The 12,280-nt window shown below is 44.9% G+C and overlaps 1 protein-coding gene across 1 annotated transcript in view; it reads right to left on the minus strand.

The window, feature by feature from the left end:
* The window catches only part of C2CD3 (C2 domain containing 3 centriole elongation regulator), an 81,686-nt gene that overhangs the window by 29,149 nt on the left and 40,257 nt on the right, over positions 1-12,280 (minus strand). The window contains exons 23-25 of the mRNA XM_061629107.1: positions 11,627-12,253; positions 8,933-9,241; positions 924-1,062 (exon numbers count right to left, since the gene is read on the minus strand). Coding sequence (XP_061485091.1) covers positions 924-1,062; positions 8,933-9,241; positions 11,627-12,253 — 1,075 coding nt within the window. The remainder of the gene's footprint in view (positions 1-923; positions 1,063-8,932; positions 9,242-11,626; positions 12,254-12,280) is intronic.

The raw sequence follows: 12,280 nt of genomic DNA on the forward strand, positions 1-12,280 counted from the left end.
ATTAAAAGTCCTCTGCTTTCCCCTTGCAATCCACCTCCTCCCCACAAGTCACTAGGAATCTATAGCCTTGGCAGTGGGTGGTGGTAGTGAAAACGGCAGCGGAAGCAGGAAGTGTGGGAAAGGTAGTTCATCAGGACACAAGAAGAGTTTGATGAATTCGGCCAATGGCTCATCTAGACCAGCATCCTGTTCTCACAGTGGCCATCCAGATGCTTGTGGAAGAGTGCTCTCCCCTCCTGTGGTTTCCAGCAACTGGCATTCAGAAACAACCTGCCTCTGACCATGGGGACAGAGGACAGCCATCATGGCTTGTAGCCACTGACAGGTTCTATCATAGCAAGCCAGCTATTCTGACTGACTGTTTGGACACAGGGCTGGTTCTAAAGGGCGGCCAGGTAGGGCACACTGGCCGAGGGCCCCTGTGCTCCCCTTCCACAATCCGCAGCAGGAGCTTCAGAGCCGCCTGCCATTCCCCTGCTTCACCTACCTTTCTCTCTGTTTTTTGCGGCTGCACGCATTGCACGTGCAGGTTTGCCATCAATCAAGATGGCGGCCGAGGTTTCCCTAAGGGGCTGGAGCCTCTGCCAGCATCTTGGTTGATGGTAGCAATGCACGCATATAGCACGCGTGCATGCCATCAACGAAGATGGCGGCAGAGGCTCCAGCCCCTTAGGGAAACCTCGGCCGCCATCTTGATTGATGGCAAACCTGCACGTGCAGTGCGCGCAGCTGAAAAAACAGCACAGAGAAAGGTTAGTAGAGCGAGGGACTGGCGGGTTGCTTGGGATCTCCCGCCCTGTGATCCGCGGTACCAATCCTGCCGCAAATTGCAGAAGGGGAGTGCCGGGCCTGGGGCCGGCCCTGTTTAGACAGCAGATATGGCAGCTCTGGGAGGCCCATCCATATGGGGTCACATTACATACCTAGTCTGCTGCTGAAAGTCCCAAACAGGTGAGTCCGTATTTCCAACTATTTCTGTGGTAATGAGGTTATCAGCATCGGCAGCAACAAAGGACACGTAGCTACTGGGTGCCGTTACTCCACGTTCGGTGAGAGGACTCCCTGAAACACAAGTTAAGTAGATACTGATTTAGTTTACAATTAGGAAACTGGAGGAAACCTTTGAGAGATACCAAGGAATGCAAGCTTTTCCCAGAAGACCTATAAAAGAACGAGCACTTCCATGTGGCTCTGTCCCATGATGATTTTTAGTAAGGCTGTGTGGGAATGAATCCGTGATCCTGGCTTCCTGTGAGCTGGCCATTTGCACAGCCTTGCAACCAACAATGCAAATGAGAACAAAGAGGGCGAGGATATCAAAAAACCCTTGTTCACACAGCCACACACAGGCCTGTTTCAACAATAAGCGATCCTGGAAAAAGGGGGGGGGCACACCTGTCTTGACCGAAGCACGTTCTATGCCATGGGTGTGGTCCTTTATAAGGCCTGCCATCTCGCAACAAGGGGAAAAGGCATTATGAAAGTGCAATTGCAAAGCTTGATTACTGCCTGATCCTCTATCTCAGACATACACAGTGGAGGACATGGCAATGCCCTGGCTTGCCCACAGCCACTAAGTCAGAAAGTTCTCCGATACAGGGGCTAAACCCTTCCTGGTACTGATTTGCTTTATAGGAAGACACAAAAGAACCCCAAGTTCGGAAGGCATGACATGAACAGTCCTGTCTTAAAGGGGAGTTTCCACCGCTTTTCAGATCTAGAATTACTGTACCTGCCCACCTTTGGGTTGGCCCAGAGTGATATCCATCCATGGGGGATAAAAAGATGTTTCAGCTACTGGGAACCAACCTGGCTGGCCTAGGCAACGGTGGGCAGGAACACTAAAAACAATCATACTATGAACAGGTGACTATCATCTCTAATGAGACTCTCTAGTCCCACATTCCCCAACATGGTGTCCTCCAGATGTTGGCTGGGGCTGATCGGAGTTGTAGTCCAAAACATCTGGAGGGCACCAAGTTGAAGAAGGCTGCTCTATAATGTCTCAGACATCAAAGATGGGGGATACTCTGTTCACAGTGTGTGTGTAAAGGAAAATCACAATTCCCTCAAGAGAAACAGAATTTGGCCAAATTACAAAATTGTAATTTTGTAAATTACAAAATTTGTAATTATAGTGTATACACTATAAAAAATGAGGAAATTTGCACATAGTTTATTCTGCTTCTGGTTAATCAGAGAGAAGGCCCAAGAACTATGCAAGCCGCAGATGCTTACCTGACCCTGCAACCATGGGAAATCCTGCTCTGCCCTCTCCCTTGGTCTATCAAGATTTCACTAGGCATGCCCATCCTATCTTCAGTTACTCAAGGACTAGCAACGTGGAGTTTTGTTTTCTAAAAATGAAATCCTCCATTCTTAAGATGCTGAATTCTGCTTCCAGTACTGACGCCTGCCTTTGCAGTGTGACCACAAAATACATGCTGCCCCTGACCACACTGTGGAGCCGCTTCCTCCTCTCTGGTGTGGTGCCTGCCTCACTAGGACAAAAGTCACCATTGCCAGCTGAGCCACCTTTTTTGTCTTTGGGTGCACCTGCTCCACAGGCTCTCACACACTATTGGCTGGATGATGAAGGCCATAAATGGTAGTGTCTTTGGAAACAGCAGGACACTTTCCCCTGGGAAGCACTCATTCTTGACAACTCTGTGCCGCTCTCTGCACAATAGCTACTCTTTTCTGGCATCTGCTAACTGCAACCCCTTTGTGTTTCATTTCTTCCATCCTCTCAACACATGCCCCCACAAAAGGCCTGGCTCTTGAAAGAGCAATTATGCAAAAATTAAGCAAATAAATGCACATCAGATTCCGGCCACATAATCTAGGCTACTTTGGAGAGGAATCAAATAACTGTGGCGCCCTGGTGTTCAGTCTGAGACAAGTTTCCCCAAGATAATGGGCCTACGACATCCACCCACATCCGCTTCACCTGATTGAGTTTGTCTTAGCTACTGTTTGGTTTCTCAAAGATTAAGCAGAATACTTTTTTAAAAGATAGTAAATGTTAAATATTTAGAAAGCCTTGCAAAATAATAAACAAGACAGGCTTTTAGGAAGAATTTGGAAGAACAGCCAGAGAGAGACCAAGAGTTCTTTGGTGCAGGAGAGCAGAAAAATCTGAAAAGGCTCCCCCCCCAAAAAAAAACAACACCCTTGTTATTATAATCTTTTTCAAAGCCATGGCAGGGCTACAGCTTACCCCCCACTTGGACTGTTTATCTCAAAAACATGGGAAGAAGTCTGTGAGAAAAGAGATGAGCTAATCAGTTGATTGGCTTGACCTAGTTTGGCGCTATTCAACACAGAGTCACTGCTGTGCATCCGCAGAACAAGGTCACCCCTCTGGGTAGTGCCTCAATGCTGGTTCAGATACAGAAACAATGTGGAACAAGAATCCCATTAAGTTTCCCTGGGAAGGAGGAGATGCAGGACACAAAGCTGCCCAAATCAAGGTCAGGAGTAAGAGCATTTTGATGGCAGTTCTTCCAGAGAGTTATTCCCTTCTGGCACACATACCTTCCTCCCAAATTCCTGCATTGAAATCTCTTTTGATTTTTGCACTACCTTGAAAATAGAAATGGACTGCCTTCCAGTCGATCCCGACTTATGGCAACCCTACGAATAGGGTTTTCATGGTAAGCGGCATTCAGAGGGGGTTTACCATTGCCTCCCTCTGAGGCTGAGAGGCAGTGACTGTCCCAAGATCACCCAGAGCTTTGTGGCTGTGGGGGGATTCGAACCCTGGTTGCCCAGGTCGTAGTCCAATGCCTTAACCACTACACCACACTGGCTCTCATGAGTCTCATGACTTTTTTTTCATAGATATATGAATGAAATGAACTGCCTTCAAGTTGATTCCGACTTATGGTGACCCTATGAAGAGGGTTTTCATGGTAAGCGGTATTCAGAGGGGGTTTCCCATTGCCTCCCTCTCAGGCTGAGAGGCAGTGACTTACTAAGCGCTTTATGATAAATCGTAGCCTATTGAAAGTGGAGTTCATTACCTGTTGCAATTTATAATGTGCTCTATCATAAAGGTCCCGACATATAACATCACAAGCAATTAAAAAGAATCAAAGTGCCTTAAGTCAAAGAGAAACTGCTCCAAGGTTGAGAGCACCCAGCCCACTCAAGAACGTGGCAACAGTTTCCAAACAAAGATGGATGTGCAGGTGAGTTAACCCCTGCCCAGGGTGTGTCCAAACACTTCGATGAAGAAATATCACCTTCTAACTTATTTACATTAAGACAGCAATCAATATATCCATTTCCCCACCAACACTTACTTTCTTTTTCTCTCTAGTATTGTGGCATTTGTTAAATTTCTTATGTTATGTAATTCTTTGTTCCAATTTATATTATTGATATGTTTATTTATTTTATTTATTTGTTGAGTTTCCATACCGCCCGACTAGCATAGCTCTCTGGGCGGTGTACAACAGAGAAATATAAATATACACAATAAAATCTAATAAATCACTGCAAGGGACATGTAATTATTTAAAAATAAAATTAAACACAACTGCAAGCTTAATGGATTTGTATATTTATTTATTTAAAGCATTCCCCACCCCCTGCTCTGCAAGAGAAGAAGAATCCTTTCCAGAGCAGCTTGCATACAAGATCGATGAAAAGCACGAACAAACCATGAGTCCCTGCTCATAATCTTGTTATCTAAGACACAAACCAAAGGAAAAAGGGGATAGGAAGAACCAATCTTTATTTCACACAGCAGTTTTCCCACAATGGAGATTTCTTACAATATGAAGAATATTACTGGGATTAGACTACATCTTTACATTTAAAAAATGCACACACTGGGAACATTTCTTATGCAAGCCACGTTGAGGTGAACAGGAGCCATGGAAGGATATGGATGTGCTCATGTACAGCTCCCACTCATTTCAACAGAGCTTGCAGAGAGAAGATGTATCTCGCCGTCAGGACATCTCTGGGCTTTAATAGAAAAGCCACAAGAATCACCATACATACAAATACATATCTGGGCACCGATAGGAGACATCAGGCTGTTCAACCACAGCCAGTAGATGTGGACACACAAGACTCTAAACTGTGCCTAAAGGCTCAACTGCACGAGTGTCAGCATGCAGCCTTGCACTGGCCACGTGCCGCTATGCATCAGATGCATACTCCCTGCATGACACTGTAGCTAAGCTATAAATCTGCTGCAAGGTCCACATACATGACTGCTATGCTGCCACTGAATGGAATGTGGAAGAGTGTTGCCACAGAATCGCCTGCGTCAGGCTGTTCCTGGCTGGAGGGTTAATACAGACCTGGTCAAATACAAGGGCATATGCAGCCTAGCTCTATCTCCCCTAACCTCTGGTACCTGAGGCACAATAGTTTCCAGAATTAAAACGGGGGGCTTGCGCCAGGGGAAAAAAACCTTTATGCATACGTAAAAATCACCTACACTCCGATGGAGCATACCTTCTAATTTTCTGCAGGAGTAATTTTTTTAAAAGTTTTTATTAAATTTTCAAATAACAGAGAAATACAGACATGACCAGAACTGCAATCCTCCCCCTCCCATAAATCCACCCCCCATTTATGGGTGTGTGCCTCCAGTCCAAAATGACTTGCGAGGAGATATAACGGGCACCCATCTCTGTGGTCCTATGATTCCGCTGCATCTGCAGAAGGGACTGAAAGACCCAATCAAAATGCAGTGAATTTATTTATTTATTTATTGGATTTCTTAGTTGCCTATCTAGCTGGCTAACCAGTCACTCTGGGCGACGTACAAAATAAGCAAAATAGCACAAAATGACACATCAATACAGTAACATTAAAATCTAAAAGCAATGATGTTAAAATCTACCTCACCCCAAAGGCCTGCCTGAAGAGCCAGGTCTTCACGGCCCGGCGGAAACTCGTTGTAGAGGGGGCCTGGCGGAGATCATTTGGAAGGGAGTTCCATAGGGTGGGGGCCACAATTGAAAAAGCCCTCTCTCTGGTCCTCACCAGTCTAGCTGTTTTGACTGGTGGTATAGAGAGGTCTTTTGAGGCCGATCTTGTTAGGGGGCATAGCTGATGATGCTGGCAGGATGAACCCACTCCTAGCAGCAGCTGACCGTGTGGAGGCTAAGCGAAAACAGTAACTCATGCTTTAGACTCATAGGGAAATTTTATTTAAATTTAATCACTGCACACACAGAAATGGTTCTCTTGTGGCAGAGTGGCATGCCTTGGGACATGGTTTGGGAATTGGGAACATGGTTTGGGAATTCAAGGTTCTAGTTTTTGTGTACAAAGCCCTATACAGCTTCGGACCAGGATATCTGAAAGATTGTCTTATCCCTTATATACCCTGTTGATCACTGTGCTCTGCAGGTGAGGGCCTCCTGCAGATACCATCTTATCACAACATGCACAACGTGGGAAGCAGACCTTTAGCGTAGTGGCACCAACCCTTTGCAATTCCCTCCCCTTAAATATTAGACGGCGCCATCTCTGCTATCTTTTTGGAGCCTACTGAAGACCTTCCTCTTTCAACAAGCCTTTCAAGTAGAGACCTTATCCCAGTCTGCGTCTGTGTTGGAATTGCTTTTTAATACGTTTTTAACCTTTTTTAAAAAAACAATGTTTAACAATTTTTTACAGATGTGTTCAAAGCTTTTTAAAAAAATGTTTTTAAAGTTGTTTTGTTTTAAAGGCTGTTTTTATGATGTTTTAAAGTGTTTTTAGTGCTTTTGTTTGCCACCCTGGGCTCCTGCTGGAAGGGTGCGATATAAATAAAATAATAAATAAATAAATTACAGCTCTAGCCAGTCCCACCCCCCTTATAGAGAAGGTATGGGGTAAGAAATAAGACCTTGGTTCCTTCTGCAAGATGGACAATGCATGAAGCTTGCATGACATAGCGAATGTAAGCAAGCACACTGCTCAAAATAGTGGAAAGTCGGTGTGTGTGTGTGCCTCATATGAGCATTTCTCACGCCTGCCTGAAATCACAACTTTTTTAGCTGGCTCCCCTGCCCCTGTTTATTAGCTTATCCTTTTTAAGGACAATTCAGCTGAAAGGAGAGGGAGAGGCTTCTTGATCTCCTCCTCCCAGCTACAGATAATGGATGAAGAATAGCTTATCTCAGGCAGACATTTAAATCAAAGCATTCCCGACAGATGGCTGTCCAGCTGCCTCTTGAATGTCTCCAGTGTCAGACAGCCCACTACCTCTCTAGGTCATTGGTTCCACTGTCGTATGGCTCTAACGGTTAGGAAGTTTTTCCTGATGTTCAGTCGAAATCTGGCTTTCTGCAACTTGAGCCCATTATTCCGTGTCCTGCACTCTGGGACAATCGAAAAGAGATCCCGGCCCTCCTCTGTGTGGCAACCTTTCATGTACAGGCGGGCCCCGCTTATATGGCAGGTTAAGAACATAAGAAGAGCCTGCTGGATCAGGCCAGTGGCCCATCTAGTCCAGCATCCTGTTCTCACAGTGGCCAACCAGGTGCCTGGGGGAAGCCCGCAAGCAGGACCCGAGTGCAAGAACACTCTCCCCTCCTGAGGCTTCCGGCAACTGGTTTTCAGAAGCATGCTGCCTCTGACTAGGGTGGCAGAACACGGCCATCACAGCTAGTAGCCATTGATAGCCCTGTCCTCCATGAATTTGTCTAATCTTCTTTTAAAGCCATCCAAGCTGGTGGCCATTACTGCATCTTGTGGGAGCAAATTCCATAGTTTAACTATGCGCTAAGTAAAGAAGTACTTCCTTTTGTCTGTCCTGAATCTTCCAACATTCAGCTTCTTTGAATGTCCATGAATTCTAGTATTATGAGAGAAGGAGAAGAACTTTTCTCTATCCACTTTCTCAATGCCATGCATAATTTTATACACTTCTATCATGTCTCCTCTGACCCGCCTTTTCTCTAAACTAAAAAGCCCCAAATGCTGCAACCTTTCCTCGTAAGGTTCCATTCTGGACCCCCGCCATAAAGCGGAAATCGCCATAAAGCGGAACCCCATCGAGTATAATGGGGTGTGTCGAGCGAAAATGCTGCAAAAATGGCAAAATCAGCTTTAAAAACGGGGAATCAAAGCTGCCACATTAGCGGAATGCTGGTAAGCGAAGCGCTGGTAAGCAGGGCCCTACTGTACTTGAAGAATGCTATCGTATCTCCGCTCAGTCTTCTCTTCTCCAGGCTAAATATGCCCAATTCTTTCAGTCTCTCCTCATAGGGCTTTGTTTCCAGTCCCGATCATCCTTGTTGCCCTCCTCTGAACCTGTTCCAGTTTGTCTGCATCCTTCTTGAAGTGCAGAGACCAGAACTGGACACAATATTGAAGATGAGGCCTAACCAGTGCTGAATAGAGGGGAACTAGTACTTCACGCGATTTGGACACTATACTTCTGTTAATGCAGCCTAATACAGTATTTGCCTTTTTTGCAGCCACATCGCACTATTGGCTCATATTCAGCTTGTGATGAATGACAATTCCAAGATCCTTCTCACGTGTTGTATTTTATTTATTTATTTTTCTTTATTAAATTTATATCCCACCCTTCCTCCCAGAAGGAGCCCAGGGCAGCAAACAAGCAGTAACGTATTAAAAACATCTTTAAAACTTTTAAAAAACAAAACAGCTTCAAAAAAATCTTTAAAAATATCTTAAAAACAATTCCAACACAGACACAGATGGCGTATTTGTACTTCATGATTGGCATCATTATAAAACACTAAGCTTTGCAGGCAGGGAAGTTCCACTGTGCAGCTAAAAGTCCTTGCACTAGCGGAACTGTTTAGCTGAATACCACCCAATGTTTTTAAGGTTGAATATAAATCTAAATGAACAAAGGACAACAGAACACAACCTTATGTCCATCGTGTAGGATTTCAGTCTAGGCAGGCACCTCGCCACACTTCAGCGAGTTCAGAGTTTTACTCACCTTTTAAACTTAAGTGCATGGCTCTTTCCACAAGGATACTGACAGCAAACGTTTGTTCATGATCCACTGCGGGGGGAGACTCCTCAGATGGCTTCTCACTGAGGATCTCCACAACTGAGGGATCAGGTTCCAGGTGAGGTTTCGAGTCTTGCTCGGGCCCCTTCCTGCTTTCCTCACGATCACTGCAGCTGCTGCCGCCGTCTTCAGTTGGTTCAAATCTGGAGGGGCTGGTGGAAGCTACCACAATGTGAACTCTCACAGCGGCTCCCAACAAGTTTGAGGCATTGCGGCGGAACAAGGAGAAGACACCTGTAACGACAGCAGCAGCAAGGCTCCGTCACAAAGCAGAGCTTAACACAGCACTTCTGAGAAAAAGCTGAACAATTTTGTAAGAGCCAAAAGTTTGCTGTTTGTTTCCACCACCTGGACATGCCTCTCATTGCTTTGTTACACAGGAAGGTGCTTTATACCAGTTCGAGCTATGTGGCCCAGTTTAGAGCAGCTCTCTAAGGGCTCTGGCAGAAACAAGTATTTTCTATCACCTGCTACCAGATTATTTTAAGTGGAGAGGGCAGGGATTGAATTTGGGACTTTCTACATGCAAAACCAAAGATGTATCACTGAACACCAAGTCGGATCATTCAGACCAGAGCTTGGAAAAGTTACTTTTTTGAACTACAACTCCCATCAGCCCCAGCCAGCATGGGCACTAGATTGGGCTGATGGGAGTTGTAGTTCAAAAAAAGTAACTTTTCCAAGCTCTGATTCAGACCACGGTATTCCTGATCTCTATGTATGGATGTGAAAGTTGGACAGTGAAAAAAGCGGGTAAGAGAAAAATCAACTCATTTGAAATGTGGTGTTGGAGAAGAGCTTTGCGGATACCATGGACTGCAAAAAAGACAAATAATTGGGTGTTAGAACAAATTAAACCAGAACTGTCACTAGAAGCTAAAATGATGAAACTGAGGTTATCATACTTTGGACACATCATGAGAAGACATGATTCACTAGAAAAGACAATATTGCTGGGAAAAACAGAAGGGAGTAGAAAAAGAGGAAGGCCAAACAAGAGATGGATTGATTCCATAAAGGAAGCCACAGACCTGAACGTACAAGATCTGAACAGGGTGGTTCATGACGGATGCTCTTGGAGGTCGCTGATTCATAGGGTCGCCATAAGTCGTAATCGACTTGAAGACACATAGCAACAACAACATGCAAAACACAAGCTCTGCCACTGAGCTATGATCCTTCCACAATTTTTTAATTAATTCCCTCACTGCCACAAAAAAAATAAAGCAATGGGAAACTCTACCTCCCACCCCAGAGATTTTCATATTTCCACCGGGAATGAAAAAATCAGTTTACACAGAACTTCTCCTTCCTCTCAAAGATGCAAATATCACTTTCGGCATGGTTTGCAAAACCAAGAACATGAGAAGAGCCCTGGCTGCTGGATCAGGCCAACATTCCATCTGGTCCAGCATCCTGTTCTCACAGTGGCCAACCAGTTGCCCCAATGGGAACCCCACAAGGAGTACCTAAGTGCAAAAGCAATCTCCTCACCCGCACTTCCTGGCAACCGGCATTCAGAGGCATGCTTTAGCCACTGACAGCCTAATGTTCCCCAATTCATTGGCATCATACAATAAATATTTTGTTGCGTTTAGGATGCCATGTGGAATGTTGCTGTTCAACCTGGAGTACAGGTTGCAAGTGACAGGCAAGTCATCAAAAACGAAATGGCTATAGTCTGCCGTAACTGGCAACAGCTCTCTGGAATCTCCACTTTGTAGCTTGTTGTTTAATCACTAGAACAACTGAGTCTTCTGTTCATTACTATTTAAAATGTAGTTAGGTATTTATTTATTTATATTTTATTTATTAACATTATTTTACCCCGCCCTTTTTCCAAAACTGGAACTCACAGAGGCTTCCAGATAAAAGCACACATATAATTAAAAACATACAAAAGTCTAGATTAAAATCAAATTAAGCTATTTACAGTATTAAAACCATTCACATATACAGTTAAAATAATTCAAACTCAGTTTAAAATAATACAATTAGGCAACAATTAGGTGCAATGCAGGCACCCTTCAAGACCTGTCCTTAACAGCTTTCAGTTCCAAAGGCTTGTTGAAATAAAAAAGTATTCCCAAAACCTTTTGTTGTAAACCGCCCACAGAGCTTCGGCTATGAGGCAGTATGAGGCAGTATACAAATGCAATCAATCCATCAATCAATGGTCAGAACCACACAGGAAAATGGCCAAGGAAGAAATTCAACTTTAAAGACACATTTGCTTTTTGAGACTGGAATTCTCAGGGCTGCTTCCAGTCTCCTGGAAATGTCTTACAGGTGTTTCCAGCTGTGCTTGAACTGGGTAATTGTGGAACACCATTACACCCACTACATGCAGTGCCTTCTCACCACTTAAACAGAGCAAAGCTCAGCAGCTAATTCACCTGCCTGGTGGGTCAAGTTTTATGAAAGGGAAAAAAAAAGGGGGGGACCCAACATGCTTGAAAAAATGTTTATTATAACAAAAGCCCAACACGTTTCAGCCACTCAGTAATTTGGTCTAAAATATTCTTTTCTAGCAAATCTGCTCAAAATGATAAGTGGCTCCTGGATTGGGCCCCAAAGCTGCCAGTTACTGACTGCTTTTTAAGCTGCTGGTGAACGTACCGCTAACTGTCCTTTTCTTCCTTGAGCTCTCTCCAAGCGCGGCAAGGTCCACATAGGCCGACCCAATCAGTCGATCCGTATCCAGAGGCCTCTCTGTGTGGCTTTCGTTCCCATAAGCCCGCCACACTTGCAGCTCCAGTCTTTCCTCCTTGAAGTACCACAGTAACGCTTGGCTCCACAGGAGATCCATTTGTTTGCTTTTCTTGAAGCTCACGGTCACGTGCTTTTGGTCTTCAGATAATTTGGGCCTCCTAAGTGACGTCCATGTGGCTTCTTGGTCGTACAGTTTATATCGAAGGTAGCAATGGACGCTTTTGTGCAAGTGCGTCTGTCCTGCAAGTAACACGCAATGCAGTGGTAGCCACAGCCGAGGGATGGAAACAGTCACCACTGCTGGGTTGGGAGTTGGCTGGCATTCACTCTCACTACTGCCCGGCAGACTCTCAGTTTTGGCTTCCTCCAAATTCCAGCCTAAGAGCGTAGCAGCATCCAGAACACGTTCTCGGTCCCCAGGATGAGCAAATGTAAGAGAAAGCTCCAGGCCGCCAACTATGGTTTGCAAGATATTTGCACAATGAGAAGGCATCAGATCCTCTGGGAGAGTTATCGGGAACCAGCCTCTGATACCTTTCACAGAAAGGGAGAGTCATTATT

This window comes from Rhineura floridana, chromosome 5 (genome assembly GCF_030035675.1).
Source record: "Rhineura floridana isolate rRhiFlo1 chromosome 5, rRhiFlo1.hap2, whole genome shotgun sequence".
In the NCBI taxonomy this organism is placed as follows: domain Eukaryota; kingdom Metazoa; phylum Chordata; class Lepidosauria; order Squamata; family Rhineuridae; genus Rhineura; species Rhineura floridana.